Below are 22,128 nucleotides of genomic sequence, written 5' to 3' on the forward strand. Positions count from 1 at the left end.
AAGGGACGGGGCAAGAACAACCTGGCACTCCTCAGTGCATTTGAGTTCAAAATTTATAAGACACCAAGAAAATAAACTGTGTGTTGAATGGACTGTACTTTGTACTATTTATTCCCAGTGTTGTTACTGTTGCAGTAAAAATGTAGAGTCTATGCTAAAATTAGGTCTGTTTGTTGTGGGGAGTCCTCTCAGATGTTAGGGAAGCTATTGCATGTGTCCCTTGCTGCTAGCACTTCTTGGTTTAGTAGCTAGCAAACTGCCCTGGAATCAGAGGTTCAGTACTCATGTGATTAGCATTTCACAATTTATTTGCAATGCTCAGTGTTTGCTGAAATGGGATGAAAACATCTTTTGAATACATTTTCTGAGCCTTAAAAATGGTAGTATCGCCAGTACTGTAAGATGCACTGCCAGCAGATTTGATACTCTTCATTTAAGTATAGACAATAGTGTTTTTTAGGAGACTTAGAAGTCAGCTGATTAAACATAATAATCATGCTTCATTTATGGAATGAGAAACTGAAGTGTTTTCTCATTGAGAACACTGCTAGGAAAGGTGGTGTTCGCATCCGGGATGTTTCTGGAAGTACCCCTTGGAGAAGCTGCCTGAGGAATTGGTTTCCCAAGTTGTACTAACTTTTTTTCTCCTTATTGTACATATTCCTTACAATGTCATTATTGGTTGAATGGGTAATACCTGTAGTAATATTTTAGGTACCTGTTAAAATTTTCAAAGGAAGATTATTTTCAAATTTGCTGCTATAACTTAATAACTGGTCCTGTTGACTGTGCCTTTCATCCCTGTTTGTGCCACACCGTTCATGTGTATTTGAAATAAAGACGTTTAAAAATACATGCTGAATCCAAGATTCCCTCTAATAAAAAAATAGGTAAGACTTCACGAAGCAAATTTTATTGGTTTTAACACTGATATAATAATATATTTGAACTATTTTCAATTAGAAAACAGCAGTGGATCCTCTATGTGGGTTTTAGAAAATCTTGAAAGAAAACGGTGGTGGTAAGACAGTGGTTCTATGTGATGCAGATACTCATACATTATGTGCTTTATACAGCTCCCAAACGAAGAGCAGCCACCATGGGCCTCTTCACTCTAAGAAGTGTGTTTTTTAGCAGAGAAAATGCTCTTAAAGATATTTAGGGCCTGAAGGTTAGACTAAGATCATACACTCTACCCTACATAAATGTTTAAAATACAGCCCAGTAGTAAATGGAGGCTGAGTTAAGTACCTTGTCAGTAACAGGGAGGGGAAGGGGAGCATATTATTACGTTCTTCAAAAAGAAGCTCTTTCTAGAAGGATTCATATTGAAAAGTTTTACCTAATTTCCTATGCCTTTAATACTTCGTATATAATTTGGTGTGCAAATATTAGAATAAAAAAATACACATGCTTTAGTTTAAAATATTTATTATAGAAATGTACATTTAATTAGTTTTAAGGAATGTATGACAATAGTGTTAACATATATTTCCTCAAATTCACAAACTTTACACCAAGATATCTACAATAAGAGTTTATTTACAAGTTTCATAAGAAATCACTTCACCATTACTGTTGACACAGTTAAGATGTACAGTCTTTTTTTTTTTTTTTTTTTTTCACTTCACTCTGTACTTGTAGAAGGAACACAGTGTGTGGGTGAAGTTCCATCCTAGTGCTAGTGACAGCCCGTAGAGCAGAACGAGAGGTGCAAATGGATAGAGAAGAATTACTGTATTTTTCAAAAATGGCAATGCTGGAAAAGAAAGAAATCCAAATTCATTTTTTAAATAAGGAAATGTGACTAATAAATGAACATCCTGAAAGACAGCTCTTCACTACAACACAGGCCAAAGAGGAACACTTATTTCAGTCAGTAACATGAAGCTATGTAGCCAGAACCATCCTAGATCTTGCTGTTGTTCTGTGTTGCCTCCTTCCTCACGCTGGGAAGAAACCCAGAAGGGGAGTTACTTTAGCACAAAGGCTGAGCAAGAAGCAAGTCCAGGACTAAGATTGAGAATGCAGGATAAACATCACAAATATTAATGAAATTGGTGGTGAGTTTAAACCTGTGACAACTTCAGAAACCTCAAAGTCCATTTTAAAGTAACAGATAGATGATATAATAGGAAAAACACAACTTCCGGCTATTTTCCAATGTAAGACAGTGTTACTCCCCCACTGAGAAGGTGATGTCTCCACTAGCATCCCAAGCTTTAGGAAAGAGCTGAAACTCAACATCAAATCTGTGCCCAACATCCATGTTTGTTTTTTGCTCTTCCTACCCCATGTATCCTTACCTAAATACCTCAGACAGGAAGCCCCAAATTGTGACTGACCTGTGCTCAAAGAAGCTGTTCTAAACTATGAGTTACCAGAAGAGTGATAAAAATCCACTGAGAGCCTAGCCGGCATGGCTCAGTGGTTGAGCAGCAGCCTATGAACCAGGAGGTCACAGTTCTATTCCTGGACAGTGCACACGCCCAGTTGTGGGTTCCATCTCCAGTGTGGGGTGTTCATGAGGCAGCCAATCAATGATTCTCTCTCCATTGATGTTTCTCTCTCCCTCTCCTCTCTGAAATCAATATATATATATATACTAGAGGCCCGATGCATGAAATTCATGCGGCTGGGGGAGGGGGGGACCCTCAGCCTGGCCTGCAACGATGCCAACGTCCTGTGCCCTGGCTGGCCTCTGACCAGAGGCCTGCCCGCCCTCCCTCTGCGTGCCGGGGCTCGCGGGATGCTGGGGCTCATGGCCAGGGTGATGAGTGACGCTTCCAGCATCCAGCCACCGGCCGCTATGGGCGCTGCCATATTTGTGATGGAGTGACGGTTAATTTGCATATTACCCTTTTATTAGATAGGATTTTTAAATCCAGTTAGAGAAGCCACAATGTTGCAGCATGCTAATCACAATAAGACATATCACAGGCCTCTCCCCTGAACTGGAGAAAGGATTCCCATTACCTCAAACAAGGTGTTACAATTTGAGGTATTTGGCTCTTTAATGGAGATGTCTTAAAGGAAGATCAACATAAATATTTTCTCATATTAAGAAAAATGAACTGATAGCAGGATTTAACAATATTTGCAAACATATCCTCAGGTCAGAAGTTGGGCCTGATTTTCCAGAATCGTCTACAGACCATATCTATAATAATAAAAGCATAATATGCTAATTAGACTGGATGTCCTTCTGGATGATCTTCAGAATGAACTGGGGCTGGGAGGGTCGAGGCAAGCTACCGTGGCTGGGAGGGCCGAGTTCCTTGCACAAGTATTGTGCATCAGGCCTCTAGTATTATATAATTATGAAGATTAAGTTAATTCATAATTCATATAACGTTCTTGAGACACTGCCTACAAAGGCTCCATAAAAGTAAGCTAATTGTATTACTCTTACAAATTCTCCCCTGTTATGTTTTCAGTCAACCAAAAAAATTAGTTACTTACCACTGTATCCCAGGAAGGTTATATAAATGTAATAGCCAATAGCAATCAACCAGAAGGTATTTCCAACCAAATATCCAATAAATGTGTCTGTTAGGATGACATCTGCCAAAGAGATATAGACCATGACTTTTCATTGCATACTATGAAGACTTAAAAACTATTTTGAGAAGTAACTGCTACTTACGGTTGATGAAAAACAGTTGGATGAAATGTAGAATGACTAGGAGAGGATAAAAAGCATTCAAATGCACATCAAAGGCATAGCCCCACTCCACATCATAGTCTCTGCTCTGCCGTTTCACTAAATACTTGTTAGAGATAAACCTGAAGAGCAAAATTAAAATTTCTTTCATAATCAAAAATATTCTATAATTGTTTACTGACTAGCTTCTATGTACCAAGCATTATTTCATACACTAGAAATACAGCAGTAAACATAACTCAAAAACTCTGCCCTCAATCTAGTGGGAGTAGACTGACGATAGAATGTAAGTGTATGTTAGATGGTACTATGGAATGAAACAGTAACCCTGCTGGGTACTCAATTGGTTGGAGCATTGTTCCATACAACAGAAAGTTGCAGGTTTGATTCCCAGTTGGTGCACATACCTAGGTTGCAGGTTTGATCCCCAGTCGGGGTGCATATAGGAGGCAACTGATCAATGTTTCTCTCCCTTCCTCTCTTTAAAAATCAATGAAAACATGTACTCGGTGAGGGAGGGAAGAAGGAAAGAGGAAGGAAGGGAATGACAGAATACAGAGTTGATAAGCAATGTTAGATATGATGGTCACAAAACATATGGGTGACGACCCAAGGCAGTGATGGGAATTACCTGGAGCAGAGCATTTCAGGCAGGGGGGCGGCCAACACAGAGGTGGAGGAGATGGTGGAGTACAGAGGAGGTGGCAGGGTGCTTGGTATGTCTGAGGAGTGGGTGAGGAAACCACTGTGCCAGGAACAAGTAAGCAGTGTTGCAGGAAATGAAACCAGAAAAGAAATGGGGAGCCAGACCTTACAGAGTCCCTAGCCATTTTAAGACCCCAGTATTTTACTCTGGATGAAATGAGAGATCACTATTTCCTAGGAGAGAGTGACTGTTTTGACCAGGTTCCTCTAGCCCAGCTGTGGGCAAACTACGGCCTGTGGGCCGGATCCGGCTGTTCTATCCGGTTCTCTTGCTCTCCCCTCCGCTCCTTTACTTTGAATTTATATTAGTTCACACAAACACTCCATCCATGCTTTTGTTCCGGCCCTCTGGTCCAGTTTAAGAACCCATTGTGGCCCTCGAGTCAAAAAGTTTGCCCACCCCTGCTCTAGCCACAACTCTGAAAACAGACTACAGGGACAAGAATGGAAGTGGAGATACCAGTTGAGAAGCTACTGTGAGAGAGGTAAACAGTGGTAGCAGTGCAAGTGGGGCCAAGTGGGACATACTATAGTTAAATGGTGGTACCAATAGGATTGTAGGTGCTGGATGTGGAGTATGAGGGGGAAAATGTCAAGGATGACTGATTTTTGCCTTAAACATGTGGAAGGTCAAGCTGATATTGACTGAGGTGGGGCAGGAAGGAGAGTGCAAGAGATTGGATTTGGACCTGTCATGTGGAAGATGACTATTAGTACGGACTAAGAAATATATGGTAGGACCATGATCCAGGCACTCTAGCAAGGCTGGCCAAGACTGTCAGACCCACATCTCCTAGGCTTATCCACAGGTCTCCCAGTGGCCTGCGCCTCAGCTACTATGCTTCTAGCTGGCCTGACAAGGTGAGCTCAGCACTGTTTGCCCCTGTAACTTCCCGTGGCTCACACACACTGCTCTAGCTGTAGTTCCCACTCTAATATGGCTAGTCCCTGGAACTTGCACAGACCATGCCAGCTCCAGCTCCAACCGGCCTACCAAGGCAGTCCTGGTGTGGACCTCTGGGCCTCTACAACTAAAGCTCCCAGCCCCAGTGTGAATTGCCTCTGGGATTCCCCATAGCCCCTGAGCAGGGTGCCTAGTATGTCTGAGGAGTGTCTGAGGAGTGTGTGTGGCTTGCCTCTGAGACTCCCCTTGAGCTGTGGGGAATCCCAGAGGTAACTCCAACCAACTGGCCAAGGCAACCCTGGTGCAGCTTCACCCTTGATCTCCCTACAGCAAGCATGTCAAACTCACTGCATGTGGCCTACAACCAATATTTTTCTGGCCCAGCCAATATAACAGTATGTAAGAAACATTTTAATAAAAATTTCATAACTTAATTTTTACAACATCCTGTTATACATAATTATTAATAACGAACTACAACGTTTGCTAATGACTGATTACTATAATTGTGTTGCACTCATTTCCCTTACGCGCAGGCGCACCATTTCTTTCCACTAATACTAGCAGCTGATTGCCAAGTCATTAGTCTTGTACTGACTTGTTTGGTGTGCACAACAGGAAATACTTTGCTTTTGGAGGACAAGGAAAGTAGGTTTATTTGCGTTACGCTTATTAATTTGTGCAGTTATTCAGTGGTAAGTTAATGTTCAAGAAAACATAATTTTTATTAAAATGTTCTATTATGTTTCTATCGAAAGAAACCCACGTTTCTATGAAAATTGAAGGTGTTTTTTTTTTGTTTGTTTGTTTTTGTGGCCCACATAAACTTCAACCTTGTTTATTTGGCCTGTGTTAGCCTTTGAGTTTGACATGTTTGCCCTACAGCAAATGCATGCTCCAGCGCCAACTGCCCTACAAAGGACACCAACCCATGCCTTTAAGACTGGGAGAGGTTGCTGTTTTGTCTAACTCATAGAAGCCAAGAGAAAGAACCAAAATAAGACAAAAAACATGTTCTAAACAAAAGACCAGAATTAGAAGTAAATGAAATGGGAAAAAGCTGTCCACTAGATAAAGACTTAAAAAAACACTGATTAAGGATACCCACCAAACTCGGAATAATAGATGAACTCAGTGAAAACATCAGCAAATAAATAGAAAATATAAACCAATCAGAATTGAACAGTAACTAAAATGAAAAATACACTAGAGGGAATCAAGAGCAGATTAGTTGATGCAAAAAAGAATAAAAAATGAGTCTGTGAGCTGAAAGACAATGAAGTGGAAATCACACAATGAACTAGCAAACAGAAAAAAGAAAAACAGCCTACAGTCAAGTTGGCAGAGTAGGTCAACTCTGAACTTGTCTCCTCCCAAGATCACACCAAAATTACAACTAAATTATAGAACAACCATTGAGAACCACTTCAAGTGTAGCTGAACAGAACTATCATAATTAACGATTTAAAGAGGCAGCTACATGAAGACCGTAGGAAGGGCATATACTTGGACTGGGCAGGTCCCACACCCACCGTGTGGCAATTATGAAATGGGAGGGATATGTCGGCTGTGGAGGTCCAACCTGAGGAGCGAGGAGTCACAGCCCCACACTGGACTCCCAAGACTAGGGCATCCAGTGCCGGGAAGAGAAGTCCCTATAATATCTGGTTGTGAAAACCAGCTGGGATGTGTTCAAAGACAAAGGGCTGCTAGACACGAGGCATTACTCTTTAAGGGACCATGCACAGATTCACTCACAAACTTATATACTCTTTAAGCTAGTGAAGGGGCTGCAACTCAGAACAGTTCCAGAAACATACTGGGAGGAGCTGCATTTAACTTCAGAGTGAGGGCTGGAGTGGCAGGGGTCAGGACAACTCACATGAGGGATGGAAGCACTGGCAGGCACCATTGGTCCTCGGTTGATCTCTCACCCAATCAGTTCTGCATATGTGGGCACCAAATCTTTCCATAAAACTGACTAACATTGTTCCCTCGTCCTGATCATTCCCTAAGATCTCACCCAACTTGCTCACCAGGCCTCTGCCTCTTTAGGTGGCTCCTCTACATAAGCAGCTTGCCTTGGATTGCACTGCAGACTTTCCCCCAAATCTTCAAATCTCACACAAGTGATGGCTATCCTAGGCTTGCCCTGCAAACTTCCCCAAAGCTCCGTAAACCCCAAACAAGCAGCAGCTGGGACCTTGGTGTGCATTGCAGCTCTTCCCAAGTGGCTCCAAGCCCAGTACCAGAAGAAATCGGCCTCAACTTACATTCTAACTCCCATCAGGTGGCCCCAAGCCTGGGATAAGTGGAAGCCAGACTTGGCCTGTAATGTAGTTCCAATTAAGAGGCCACAAGGCAGGCATAAGTGGCAGGCAGCCTCAGTTTGCAGTATAGCCTCTCCCACACATCTTCAAGCTCAGCACAATAATAAACCAACCACAACCGCAGATCACTTTACAGCTCTTAACAAGAGTCATCAAGCCTAGCACAAGTGATGCCTCAACTTGGCCTGCACCAGAATCCCTCCCAACAAACCTGGTAGATGGCTTCAGACCACACCAGAGTGCCACCTAACCAGTTCCACAAATGGTACACCCAAAGAGCAGCCTCGGCTGGCACCACAGTTCTGCTAAATCAACAATCCGATCTGTGGGGTTAACAACTTGTCTGCTGTAGTCACATCCAGCCCTCATAGCCAGAGATGGTCAACACCAATAAATGGTGGTGGTGTAGCAGCAACTACAACAGGAGGGCACAACCAACCCCACAGGGAAAACCCTGATGCAATCAGCTCAGGTGACCAGAAAGACTGCAGAACTATGCCTGAGAGGACACTTTCTACATAAGGCCACTCTGTCAAGACCAGGAGACATAGCTTATCTACCTCATACACAGCAATACACACATAGGTCAATCAAATAAGGAGACAAAAAAACATGTCCCAAATAAAAGAGCAGGGCAAAACTCCAGAAGAACTAAATGAAATTATGATAAGCAACCTACCAGATGCAGAGTTCAAAACACTGGTTATAACAATTTGCAATGAACTTGAGAGAAAAACAGATGAACTCAGGGAAAACTTCAGCATAGATACAGAAACATAAAAAGGAAGATGGAAAACTGAAACAAGAACCAATCAGAACTGAAGAATACAGTACTGCAGAAGAATACACTGGAGAGAATCAACATCAGGTTAAAGCAGTGATATGGAAGACAATGTAGTAAAACACCCAATCAGTATAGCAAAAAAGGAAAAAATAATTTTAAAAAATGAGGATAGTTTAAGGGACCTCTGGGACAACATTAAGGCCACCAATATTCACACCATAAGAGTACAGAAGGAGAATACAGGAAAAAATTGATTTGAAACCTGTTGGAAGAAATAATGGAAATCTCCACTAATCTGGAAAAGGAAATATACATACAAGTCCAGGAAGTGCAGAGTTTCAAACAAGATAAACCCAAAGGGGCCCACATCAAGACATATCATAATTAAAATGCTAAAGGCTAAAAAGAGAGAAAATCTTAAACATAGCGAGAGAAAAGCAGTTATGTACAGGGAGCCCCGCCCCCACCATAAGACTATCAGCTGATACCTTAACAGGAATCCTGCAGGCAAAAAAAGATTGACACAAAACAATCAATGTGATGAAAGACCAAAACCTACAAGAAGATTACTCTAACCAGCAGGATATCATTTAGAATTGAAGGAGAAAAGAATATCCCAGATAAGATAGGCTAAATGAGTTCACCACCACAATACCAGTATTACAAGAAATATTAAAGGGACTTCTTTAAGATAAAAGACCAACCCTGGCTGGTTTGTCTCAGTGGATAGAGCACTGGCCTGTGGACTAAAGGGTCCCAGGTTCAATTCCTGGTCAGGGCACATGCCTGGGTTGTGGGCTCGATCCCCAGTGAGGGGCGTGCAGGAGGCAGCACATCAATGATTCTCTCTCATCATCATTGATGTTTACATCTCTCTTTCTCTCTGAAATAAAAATTAAAAAAAAAAAATGGTAAAGACCAAAAGTATGAAAAAAATATATAGGAAAGAAACATAATTTCACTGAAAAAGGTCAACAGTTAAAACTGTGGATCAAGCAAGCTAGTACAAAGGTTAAAAGACAAAGTAGAAATTACAATAATAAATTAAGGGATGTGCACGAACACATGCAAAAGAATAAAAAATGACAAAACAAACACGGGGGTAGTAAAAATTGTACTGATCATAGAATGTGTTCAAAATTAAGTGATAATCAAATTGAAATAGACTACTATAACTATAACTTGGTATATATAGAAGCACATGGTTAGCCACAAACCAAATATTTAAGAGATGTACGCAAAATAAAGAGAAAGGATTCCAAACACAACACTATAGAAAATCATCAACATACAAGAACGCAAGAGAGTATGAAAGGACCAGAGAAAAACTACAAAACAATCAGAAAACAACTGATAAAATGATATACCTACCAAATTACTTTAAAAAATGCTCCAATAAAAAGACATACAGTAGCTGAATGGTTTAATAAACAAAACAAAACACTGTACATATGCTTATCTACAAAAGACCCACTCCAGATTAAAAACAACACACACACTAAAAGTAAAAAGGATAAAAAAAAGATATTTTATGCAAATGAAAACATTTAAAAGGTTGGGGTAGCAATACTTTTATCAGACAAAATAGAATTTAAAACAAAAGCTATAACAAGAGATGAGAAAGGCATTTAATAATTATAAATAGGTCAACTCAATAAAAGGATTTAAATCTTGTAAACATATATGCATTCAACTTAGGAGTTCCTAATTATAAAAAGACAAAATTGACAGATATAAAGGGAACATTACAATAATAGTAGGGGACTTTCACACCTTACTGACTTCGACAGAGCATCCAGACAAAAAAATCAACAAGAAAATAGTGGTCTTGGAGCCTCTGCCTTAGCTCAGACTAATGCCGTAACCATCACTACCCTCCCTGCCAGGCCCTGCAACCCTACCACCAGAAGTCAGGGGTGGAAAATGCACTGTTAGCCAAGGAGGAGACTAACTTCCCAGGTCAGGGTACTATTAGAACCAAGGGTTGGATGGAGAATGAAAAAGCTGTGATCTGTGGGTGAGCCAGGAGTGCCTGTGGTGGAGAGGAACCAATTCTCCCACCTGGGAAGTTTGCACTAATCAGGACCAGGCAGCAGAACTCAGGGCCAGAAGAGGGGACTGAAGGACACACCCAGGATTGAGTATGAGGGACCCTTTATTTCCTGGAGGACATCTTGGCAGGGAGCAGGATGGGGACGAAACAGTAGGACCCAGGAAGGAGGGTCAGCCCTGCCCACCTAAAACACAGGGGAGGTGGCCCTTACCCCCACCCGCAGAACGGCTGCTTCTGATCCGCCCTGCAGTGACCAGACTATGGGCTGGAAATGTGTGCCCTGCAGCTGGCTCTAGAAGTGCAGGAGACTCAGATATTTGATTGGAGCCTGGGTAGCACTGAAAGTTTGGAGTGCCAAAAAGGGCCGACTCTCTTTTAATCTATTTGTTGTCGTTTATTTTGTTTTTATCCCACCCTGCTTGAGATGGCAACCAGGAGGTGCCATGCCAGTAAGCCAGGCAGAACTGAGGCATTGAAGGAGAGGAAGTGGCTGCCCACTCTCCTACTATCTACAGGCACTATACCCAGCACAAGTCTGCTCAAACCATCCTGGCCAAGACCCATGGTACCCCTGCAGAGTACAATTCCATGAGGGAGAAGAGATAACTCAGAAAAGGGGTATTCAAGTGTGAGATCCCAGGCAGACCTAGCCTCTGGGCTATAGCATTCCCACTGATGGACTATATGGGGCTCTGCCTATTAGGCTTCAGTCAGGTTGCCAAGGACCAGGCAGAGACCGTGACTCACATTTGTCTGTACCAGAGAAATTCCTGGGTGGCCCAGGATCAATACACCAAGTGGCCAGATCCAACAATATCAGAGCAAAATACAGCATGCTCCACACATAGCAGATCCAAGGGTATTTTTTTTTTCTCTTCTCTTTTCTTTCATATCTCTTGTTTCTTTCCTTTTATTATTTTGTTCCTCTTTCTCTGTTCCTTTTTTAGTTATTTTTAACTTTTCTTCTTTTCCATTTATTCTTTTCCTATTCTAAATTTTAGTGTATTCATTATTACTTTTTAAAATAATAATTATTTCATTTTTTGTGTTTCCCTTTCTTTTTAATCCTTAGTCTACCAAATTACTTACAATGTAAATGGACTAAATTCTCTTCCTTCTTTGCTTCCACATCCTCTTTTTGTTCTTTTTTTTTACACCCTCTAATTCTTTGCTCTCATGTCTTTTAGTATTCGTTTTACTTTCACTTTACCTCTATCTCTTTTTATTTTATTTTTTAGCCTTACTTGTTGTTTGTTTTGCTTTTTGAGTTGTTTTCTATTTGGTCTTGCTTTGTTCTCTCACCACCTGTATAACACCTGTAGTTGTTGAGCCTTACTGCAAGTTGAAGGAAATCCCATCCACAAACAGGAAATCAATAAATGAGACCAAATTACAACAGGAGAGCCCAAATAACACACACAAGGGGGACACTGCTAGACTACCCAGCTCTGGAAATCAAAGAAACTTACCACTGGGTCCAACAGGGCACTTTCTACATAAGGCCATCCCATGAAGACTGGGAGGCATAGCAGTTCTATCTGATGGACAGAAACAAACACAAAGAGACAGCTAAAATTGGAAGACAAAAATAAACCACCAAGTGAAAGAAAAGGAGGAATTTCAAAAAAAAGAAAAAAAGAATTAAATGAAATGGAGGTAAACAACTTATCAAACACAGTTCAAAGTAATGGTTATAAAAGACACTTAAGGAACTTAGAATTTTAAGGAACTTAGAACTAAAAAAACATGAAAAGGGAAAATGAAACCACAAACAATAGTCAGAAATGAATACTATATCTGACATTAGGAATATACAGGAGAGAATTAAAAGTGAATTGGATGAAACAGAAGACTGCATCACTGATTTGGAAGACAAAGTAGAAATAAACACCCAATTAGAGATCAAATAGAAAAATAAGTTAAAGCAGCAACAGAGACAGAAAGTAACACACCAGGGAGTTCCCATTAGACTGTCAGCTGATTTCTCAACAGTAACACTTAAGGCCAGAAGGGAATGGCATGAAGTATTCAAAATAATTAATAGGAAGGGCCAGAATCCAAAACTACTCTATTCAGCAAGGCCATCAGTTAAAATTGAAGATGAAATAAAGACATTCCCAGACAAAAAAAAAAAAAAAAAGGCTAACGGGGTTTATCACCACCAACCCAGAACAGCAAAAAATGCTAAAGGGACTGGTGTAAGAAGAAAGAGAGAAATACAGCCATATCATTAAAATGTCCATACTACCCAAGCAGTCTACAGATTCAATGCAATCACTATTAAAATAGCAATGACATAGTTCACAGAGCTTGAACAAATACTCCAAAAATTTATATGGAATCAAAAAAGACCCCGAATAGCTGCAGCAATTTTGAGAAAGAAAAACAAAGTTGGAGTAATCACAATACCAGATTTCAAGTTATACTACAAAGCCATCGTAATCAAAACAGCCTGGTATTGGCAGAATAACAGGCATATAGGTCAATGGAACAGAACAGAGAACCCAGAAATTGACCCAAGCCATTATGCTCAATTAATATTTGACAAAGGAGGCAACAGCATACAATGGAGTCAAGAGGGTCTCTTCAATAAATGGTGTTGGGAAAATAGGACAGATACACGAAAAAAAAAAAAAATAAAGAAAGAAACTAGACCACCAACTTATACCATACATAAGAATAAACTCAAAATGGATAAAAGCCTTAAATGTAAGTTGTGAAACCATAAAAATCCTACAGAAACCATAGGCAGCAAAATCTCAGATATCTCTGGTAGCAATATGTTTACAGATACATCTCCTAAGACAGTGGTCAGCAAACTCATTAGTCAACAGAGTGGCAAACTGCGGCTCGCAAGCCGCAGTTTGCGACCACTGTCCTAAGGCAAAGGAAACTAAGGAAAAAATAAACAAATGGGACTACATCAAAAAGAGAAGCTTCTGCACAGCAAAAGAAACCATCAACAAAATGAAGAGAGCCCACTATATGGGAGAACATATTTGGCAAGGATACATCTGATAAAGGGTTAATATAAAAAAATATAGGGAACTCATACAACTTAACAAAAGACAAACAATCCAATTAAAAAATGGGCAAAGGATCTAAATAGACCCTTCTCCAAAGAGGACATACAGATGGCCAAGAGACATATGAAAAAACTAGAGGCCTGATCCACAAAATTTGTGCAAGAGTAGGTGTGTGCAGCCCCGAATGCCTCAGCCCTCACAGACCTGGCTTCATAGGGAAGGTCATCTGGACGGTCATTCCACTGTTCGGCTGTTTGGTCAATTTGCATATTGCACTCTTATTATTTTAGATGCTCAAAGTCACTAATCATCTGAGAGATGAAAATCAAAATGACAGTAAGGTATCATTCTCACACCTGTCAGAATGGCTACCATCAACAAATCAACAAATAACAAGTGCTGGAGAGGATGTAGAGAAAAGGGCACCCTAGTGCACTGCTGGTGGGAATGCAGACCAGTGTCAGCCACTGTGGAAAACAGTATGGAGTTTCCTCAAAAAATAAAACATGGAACTGCCATTTGACCCATTGTTCCACTTCTAGGAATATATCCTAACTAGTGGCCCGGTGCACAAAATTCATGCACATTAAAAGGGGGACGCAGAGTCAAGTCCCCGCCCACCCACATGCGCCTCAAAATTGTGTGAGACCCAGACCCGCGCCCCCCCCCCCCCCAATTGGGATAGATCCAGACTCGGCTAGTCCCACCCTTGTCAAGCCCCGCCGGGCAGGGGGCTAGCCTGAGGTCCCCTGGCCCAGCACCAGGATGAAGGCCGTGGCCTGAGGTCCCCCAGATGGGGCGGGGGCGTGCCTTGAGGTCTCCCGTCAAGCCCCGCCAGGTGGGGGACACGGCCTGAGTTCCCCCGACCCAGCACTGGGGGTGCACCTTGAGGTCCCCTGTCAGGCCCCACTGGGTGAGGAGCACAGCTTGAGGTCCCCTGTCAAGCCCTGCCAGGGAGGGGGGCCCAGCCTCAGGTACCCTGGCCCGGTGCTGGGGTGGGGGGTGCAGCCTGAGGTCCCCAGCCTGGTGCCAGGGTGGGGGGAGCAGCCTGAAGTCTCCTAGCCCAGCACCAGGACAAGAAGCACACCTTGAGGTCCCCCATCAAGCCCCGCCAGGTGGGGAGCATAGCCTGAGGTCCCTGTCAAGCCCTGCCAGGTGGGGGGCGTGGCCTGAGGTCCCCCAGCCTGACACCAGGGCGGGGGGCACGGCCTGAGGTCCCCTGTCAAACCCTATGGGGGCAGGGGAGGGTGTAGCCTCAGGTCCCTACTGATTGCTCGTTAAGGGTCCTTAAGAGAACTTGGCCTCAGCTGTGGGTGCATCCATCTTTGTGATGGAGTGATGGTCAATTAGCATATTCCCTCTTTATTAGATTACTAGTGGCCCGGTGCACAAAATTCATGCACATTAAAAGGGGATTAATTAGAGGAAATAATTTAATATTGCCATTTGCCCTTTCTCTATAATAGAAGTGTCAGAGATGAAAGAAAATTAGTAAAATGTATATGAAAACCTTCCTCCTGTCAGAGTCTGGGGTGCACCATGGGACCCAGAGTCAAGTCCCCGCCCACCCACATGTGCCTCAAAATCTCGTGAGACCCAGACCTGGCTGGCTCCCCACCTCGCATTGGGCTAGATCCAGACCCGGCCAGTCCCACCCTTGTCAAGCCCCACCAGGCAGGGGGCATAGCCTCAGGTTTCCTGGCCCGGCGCCAGGACGGGGGGCATGGCCTGAGGTCCCCCAGCCCAGACCGGGGCAGGGGATGTGCCTTGAGGTCCCCCATCAAGCCCCGCTGGGTGGGGGATGCGGCCTGAGGTCCCCTGTCAAACCCTATGGGGGCGGGGGAGGGCATAGCCTCAGGTCCCTGCTGATTGCTTGTTAAGACTCCTTATGGGAACTTGGTCTCAGCTGTGGGTGCAGCGATCTTTGTGATGGAGTGATGGTCAATTAGCATATTCCCTCTTTATTAGATAGGACTAGTGGCCCGGTGCACAAAATTCATGCACATTAAAAGGGGATTAGAGGAAATAATTTAATATTGCTATTTGCCCTTTCTCTATAATAGAAGTGTCAGAGATGAAAGAAAATTAGTAAAATGTATATGAAAACCTTCCTCCTGTCAGAGTCTGGGACACACCACAGGACCCAGAGTCAAGTCCCCACCCACCAACATGCACCTCAAAATCGTGTGAGACCCAGCCGGCCCCTGCCCCCATTGGGCTAGATCCAGACCTGGCCAGTACCACCCTTATCAAGCCCTGCCGGGCAGGGGACGTAGCATCAGGTCCCCTGGCCTGGTACCAGGACAGGGGGCGTGGCCTGAGGTTCCCCAGCCCATACCGGGGCAGGAGGCATGTCTTGAGGTCCCCTGTCAAGCCCTGCCAGGTGGGGGACATGGCCTGAGACCCTTGTCAAGCCTCGCCAGGCTGGGGGGGGGGGGGGCGCAGCCTCAGGTCCCCTGGCCTGGCACCGGGAGGGGGGTACAGCCTCAGGTCACCCGTCAAGCCCCGCTGGGAAGAGGGGAGCAGCCTGAGTTCCCCCCACCCAGCACTGGGGGTGCACCTTGAGGTCCCCCGTCAAGCCCTGCTGGGTGGGGAGCACAGCCTGAGGTCCCCTGTCAAGCCCCGCCAGGCAGGGGGGCACAGCCTCAGGTCCCCTGGCCTGGTGCCCTGTCAAGCCCCACCTGGTGGGGGACACGGCCTGAGGTCCCCCAACCTGGCGCTGGGGCGGGGGGAGCAGCCTGAGGTCCCCTGTCAAGTCCTACAGGGGCAGGGAAGGGCATAGCCTCAGGTACCTGCTGATTGCTCATTAAGGCTCTTTATGGGAACTTGGCTTCAGCTGTGGGTGCAGCCATCTTTGTGATGGAGTGATGGTCAATTGGCATATTCACTCTTTATTAGATAGATTAGATAGGATAAGCCTGAGACACCAAACAGAAAGAATGTATGCACCCTATGTTCATAGCAGCACAATTTACAATAGCTAAGATCTGGAAACAGCCCAAGTGTCCATCAGTAGATGAGTGGATAAACAAGCTGTAGTACATTTATACCATGGAATACTATGCAGCAGTAAAAAAGAAGAATTTCTTATTCTTTGGGACAGCATGGAGGGACCTGGAGAATATTATGCTAAGTGAAATAAATCAGTCAGCGAAAGACTAGTATCAAATGATCTCACTCTTATGTGGGATCTGATGAACAAAATAAATTGATGAACTGAGTGGATCCAGAGACATGAAAGCATGAAACAGATTGTGGAATCTCAGAGGGAAGGTGGGGGAAGGTGGGTGGGTGGGAAGTGATCACTGAAATAACTTGTATGCATATATGCATAACCCATGGAAACAGACAACAGATTGGTGAAGGCCTGGAGCGAGGTGCAGGGGCAGGCTAGAAAAAGTCAATGGGGTAAAGAGAGGACATATGTAATACTTTCAACAATATACATGAAAAAAATTTTAAAAAAGAAAGAATAAAACAGTATGGAGATTCCTCAAAAAATTAAGAATAGAGTTACCATATGACGCAGCAACCCCTCTTCTGGGTATCTACCTGAAAAATTTGAAAACATTTCTTTGTGAAGATATATGCACCCCTATGTTCACTGGAGCATTACTGATGGTGGCCAAGACATGGAAACAACTAAAGTGTTCTTAGATAAGTGACTGAAAAAAGATGTGGTACATATATACAATAGAATACTACTAAGCCCTAATAAAGGATGAAATAGTGCCATTTGCAACATGGATGGATCTTGAGAATATCATGCTAAGTGAAATAAGCCAATCAGAAAAAGAACCATATGAGTTCACTCATATGTGGGATATAAAGCTGAAAGTAACAAATGAACAAACAAGAAAAACAAACAAAAATTCAATGACACAGACAACAGTTTGGTGGTTACCAGAGGAAATTAAAAACGTTTTCTTAATATCAAATATGTGATGACAGAAGATGATTTGACTTTGGGTGGTGGACACACAATGCAATATACAAATCATGTATCACAGAAATGTACTTCAAAATTATATAATCTTATTAAGTAATGTCATACCAATAAATTTAAAAAAGGAGGACCCAAATAAAATTATAAATGAAGGAGAAGTAACACCCAACACCACAGAAATACAAAGGATTATAAGGAAATACCCAATTATATGCCAACAAATTGGACAACCTGGAAGAAATGGATAAAGTCTTAGAAACATACAATCTTCCAAAACTAAGTCAAGAAGAACCAGAAAATGTGACTAAACCAATAACTATTAACAAAATTGAATCAGTATTAAAAAAAAAACTCCCAACAAACAAAAGCATGGAACCAGGTGGCTTCACAGGTGAATTTTAGCAATCATTCAATACCTATCCTTCTCAAACTATGCTAAGAAATTGAAGAGGAAGGCTCCTAAGCTCATTTTAAAAGCCAGCCTTATCTTGATACTCAAACTAGAAAAAGACATTACAAAAAAAGAAAATTATAAGCCAACCTTGATGAACATAGATACAAAAATCAATATTAGCAAACCAAATTCAACAATACATTAAAAAGATCATATCATACACCAGGATCAACTAGGATTTATTCCCTAGATGGAAGGCTAGTTCAATATCCACAAATCAGTTAACATGATGCACCACATAAACAAAACAAAGGATAAAAATCATATGATCATATCAATAAATTCAGAAAAAGCATTTGACAAAATCTAGCATCCATTTATGATAAAATCTCTCAGCAAAGTGGAACATACCCCAACATAATAAAGGCCATATATGACAAATCACAGCCAACATCATACTCATGGGCAAAAATTAAAAACGTTTTCTTAATATCAGGAACAAGACAGTGATGTCCACTTTCACCATTTATATTCAACAGGTACTGCAAGTCCTAGTCACAGCAATCAAACAAGAAATAAAAGGCATCCAAATAGTAAAGGAAGAAGTAATTAATGATAGAAGTAAATAATTTGTCATTATTTGCAGATGATAAATCTTCATTAGTCATTCAGTGTTACCCTATACTCTCAGACCTAGTATGCTGTCCACATTTCTATGTTTTTCCAGTTGGTACTAGAAATCATTGATCCCATCATCCCCCCAAACACTTCCTCATGTTGGTTACTGTGGTGCCTGTGGGATGACCTCAATTATCATTTCTTATTTTTAGCTCCTCATACCATTCACAAGATAATGTAGGTTCTCAAAAACATACTAAGTCATTTTAACTTACAATATCATACAGAGTCATACCAAAGGTACTAAACTCCAGGATGACTTGGTTTCTGTGGCCCTCCAGTCAGTGCATTCATGCAGAATTGCAGAAATGCCTGCTCCAAACTATTTCCTTTGAAAGCCATATTTATTTATAAAATAAATAAATTTTATTTTTCCATTTACCATATTCTCCATGGATATTTTGACAATAAATATGTGACTTACATTAGCAGCATTACTTTTAGGCCAGATTTTAGAATTTTATAGTAACAATTTATTGACTATCTAGCTGCAGCACATACAAAATCTCTACTGTACTAGTCAGAAGTTATAAAGGAAAATAAAAGGCTCGTATCTTCACAGGTTTTACAGATTCAGAATTTTGTTTAAGAGTTTATTGAGCACTTACTATATGCCAGGTGCTTTTCCTATCATAATCTTCTCAAATACCTTACAAAATAGATAATTCCATTTTACAAAAGAGGAGTCTGGGACCAAGAGTTACATAGTAAATGACTGAGCTGACATTTGAACCCAGATCTCTCCGTGACTAAAATGCTCCATACTGGTTTCTCTGATATACACTGACCACCAGCCCTACTCAACCACAGGCCCTCTAAGTTCAGCCACCACATCCATTCCCTTCACATAAGAGCCCTGTATCTGTGAGAACAATGAAAAACCAAACACTCGTTTACATTCTCGTTTACATTCAGTACACTTGTTGTTAAACTAAACCTAGACAAAGTCAGACTGAGAGCCCTTTGAATAAAATTTGTGTGTGTGTTTCTCCCTCAGCAGGAAGGAACCAAAAATTTAATGAGAAAAAAATCATTTTTTTCCAGTGTGCTACATTTAATACCAAAAACTCAAAGTAACATAACCTTCTAGATCTTATACATTTAGTGGTGACCCACGGACAAATGAAGCAGAAAAATAAGCCATCATCCAAACCACTTTTGGCTAACTGCATAATATTTTTGCAAAATCAGGAATTTTTTCAGTATGATCTAATCATCAAGTCACTTATTTGTTGCATACACTTTGACAATATAGACCATACTTTAGAGTACTTTCTGATACAGGTAGACACAAGAGGCAAGTCACACCAATCTTAGTAGTCAAACTGGATGCTCTCAGTTCACCTATCTTGTTTCAGTTTTCATTGGCTTCTGTACCTGTGAAGCAAGCCCTAAAGGAAGCCCTATAGCAGTATCTGAAGAATCAAAGGTATGGTACTTACCACATTAGAGTTGAGATGAGAAGACCAACACCCACACAATCTATGAACACAACCCAAAGGAGCAGCTTTATCATCTTAAAAAATCCCATGTCCAGCACAAAGCCAAATCCTACAGTGGACACTGAAAGAAAGATTTACAAGATTCATTCAGGTACTTTGCAAGGTTCCGGGGATACTGGACACAGTCCCTGCACCTCCAGATGCCCTCGGTCCAGCAGGGGAGAGACATGAAAACAAAACCCCCAAGATGTGTTCTATGTGATTAAGAAATGCAGACCAACTTGGAACATGGAAGGGCCATTGAGATATCTCGTTTACCAAGAAGGACCTTGTCTGTTTATGGTTCACCAGGGTGGTCGAGCTTTTCAGTTAAAGGTGAGAAAACTCTACACACTTCAACACCCTAAAGACTTTCCCTACTATTGAAGAACTTAGAAGTAGTTTCTCAAGTTCACATCAGTATTTTTACAACTCTCCCTCTGTATATCCCTGATGGTGAACAGCAATTTACAACCCTGACATTCCTTTTCACAGTAAGTTTGCATTTGGGGATGGATGTATTTATCACAGTAGTTAAAAGACATGGAGTGACTCTGTTCCTCTGCTTTTTCATGTTCCCAGGTAACGGTTTACTCTGGCAACTGCTTGGGCCCTTCTAAAGGTTCTAAACCAGGAAGAATACAGCCTTCTTTCCTGTGAGATTTGTGAGGCTTCAGAAAAGAGGCAGCAGCTTTAAATAAACCCAAATTCTGACCCACAACAGTTTATAACAAAAGAGTCCCCAAATGACAAGTCCAATCAAACACTCAATTTGTTTTTCAACTGTTCTGCAGATCAGCTAACACTTACCACACAGCCAGATACTTAATAGCACCAAGAAAGCTGGGTCATCTCTAGCCCACTGATCCTTTGTCTGCTTTCGATAATGAAAGTTCCTATAAACCCTCTGTGGGGAAGTGAACAGGTAGAGCATCTGCCAGGCAGCAAACTCAAAGTCCATTTGCCGGAAACGAAAAAGCCTTCTCAGGTATTTGTAGCGCTTCGCTCCCGCCGTGTGTCTCGCTGCATCCCTGGAATTCAACGCTCCATTCCCCTGCAGTGGGGAGCTCACTGAAGTACTTGGTAACATCTTCCTATGGGGGTAAAAACCTTTTGCTAGTAATATGAATAAAGTGTTGGCTACTAGGACTCCTTTTCTGAGACATATAGGAGGGAGGTCACCTGACATTTCTGCCCCATTCCTTGAGAAAGGTCAGCTGTCATAGTGGCCAAGGGCCACACCATTCTGAACCATCATAGTAACACCTATAGGGGCCATATGTCAATCTCAGACAATGAGAGAGTGAGAGAGAGAGAGAGAGAGAGAGAGAGGGAGGGAGGGAGGGAGGGAGGGAGGGAGGGAGAGAGAGAGAGAGAGAGAGAGAGAGAGAGAGAGAGAAACTCAAATTCGGGCTCTCAATCCCGTGCTCTTAAGTACCCGCCTCTAAGTAAATGACCTAATCCACACATCAAAGCATTACCAGTTCACTAGAAGGTGATATAAATATAAAGCAAAACTAAAAAACTAAAATCCAGTGTTCTGCTCCACGAATAGTTAATCGGGAACGACACCATTCGGACCCGGCGAACCACTCTGAAGCCAGGTTAGCGCAGGCCCGGTTCGGCCCCACGCCCCGGCGCCCTCCAGCTCCGTTCCCCAACCTCCGGGCCAGCCCTGGCCGAGGGCGGGGTCGCCAGAGGTAACAAACAAAACCGCCCTCTCATATTGGAATCCGACACAGGAGTGCTTCTGAGTATAAGTACGTCCTAAACACTGCCTGGGCCCTGGTACATCCTCATACTAAACATTATTCGTTGTTTATCTTAACTTCAACTCTAGCTGAGGGTCCTCGGTTCTATCCCGCCCGCCGCCAGCCCAGCAGCGGGCCCGGTATGTCACTCCAAAGCCCAGGGGCGTCGCGCCGCGGCGGACAGAGGAAAGGACACCGGGCGAGCCAGTGTCGCGTCGCACGGAGCGCTCCTCAGGACTCACCGGGCGCCCCGTGGCGGCCTCCACCGGCCGCAAACCCCAGCCCGCCACCTCGCCGAGCAGCCGAGCCCAGCGGCGCCGCCGTAAGACCTACTTCCCTTCTCGCGACATACGCGGCTCCTCGGCGCGACACGTGACGCGAGCCTACTTCCGCCACGCGCGGCTTCCGGGGA

General features: G+C 42.8%; 1 protein-coding gene across 1 annotated transcript; it reads right to left on the minus strand.

Annotated features, from left to right (window-relative positions):
- Positions 1–899: 899 nt before the first annotated feature.
- On the minus strand, positions 900–22,110 carry UNC50 (unc-50 inner nuclear membrane RNA binding protein). Its single transcript, XM_080683062.1, has 6 exons — positions 21,959–22,110; positions 20,776–21,059; positions 19,927–20,047; positions 3,647–3,786; positions 3,463–3,564; positions 900–1,759 (listed from the first exon to the last, which is right to left on the minus strand). Exons 2-6 carry the CDS (start codon positions 21,053–21,055, stop codon positions 1,623–1,625), a joined length of 780 nt encoding a protein of 259 aa, XP_080539188.1. The 5' UTR covers positions 21,056–21,059; positions 21,959–22,110; the 3' UTR covers positions 900–1,622.
- Positions 22,111–22,128: the final 18 nt, after the last annotated feature.

This window comes from Plecotus auritus, assembly GCF_963455305.1.
Source record: "Plecotus auritus genome assembly, chromosome: 8".
Classification (NCBI taxonomy): Eukaryota; Metazoa; Chordata; class Mammalia; order Chiroptera; family Vespertilionidae; genus Plecotus; species Plecotus auritus.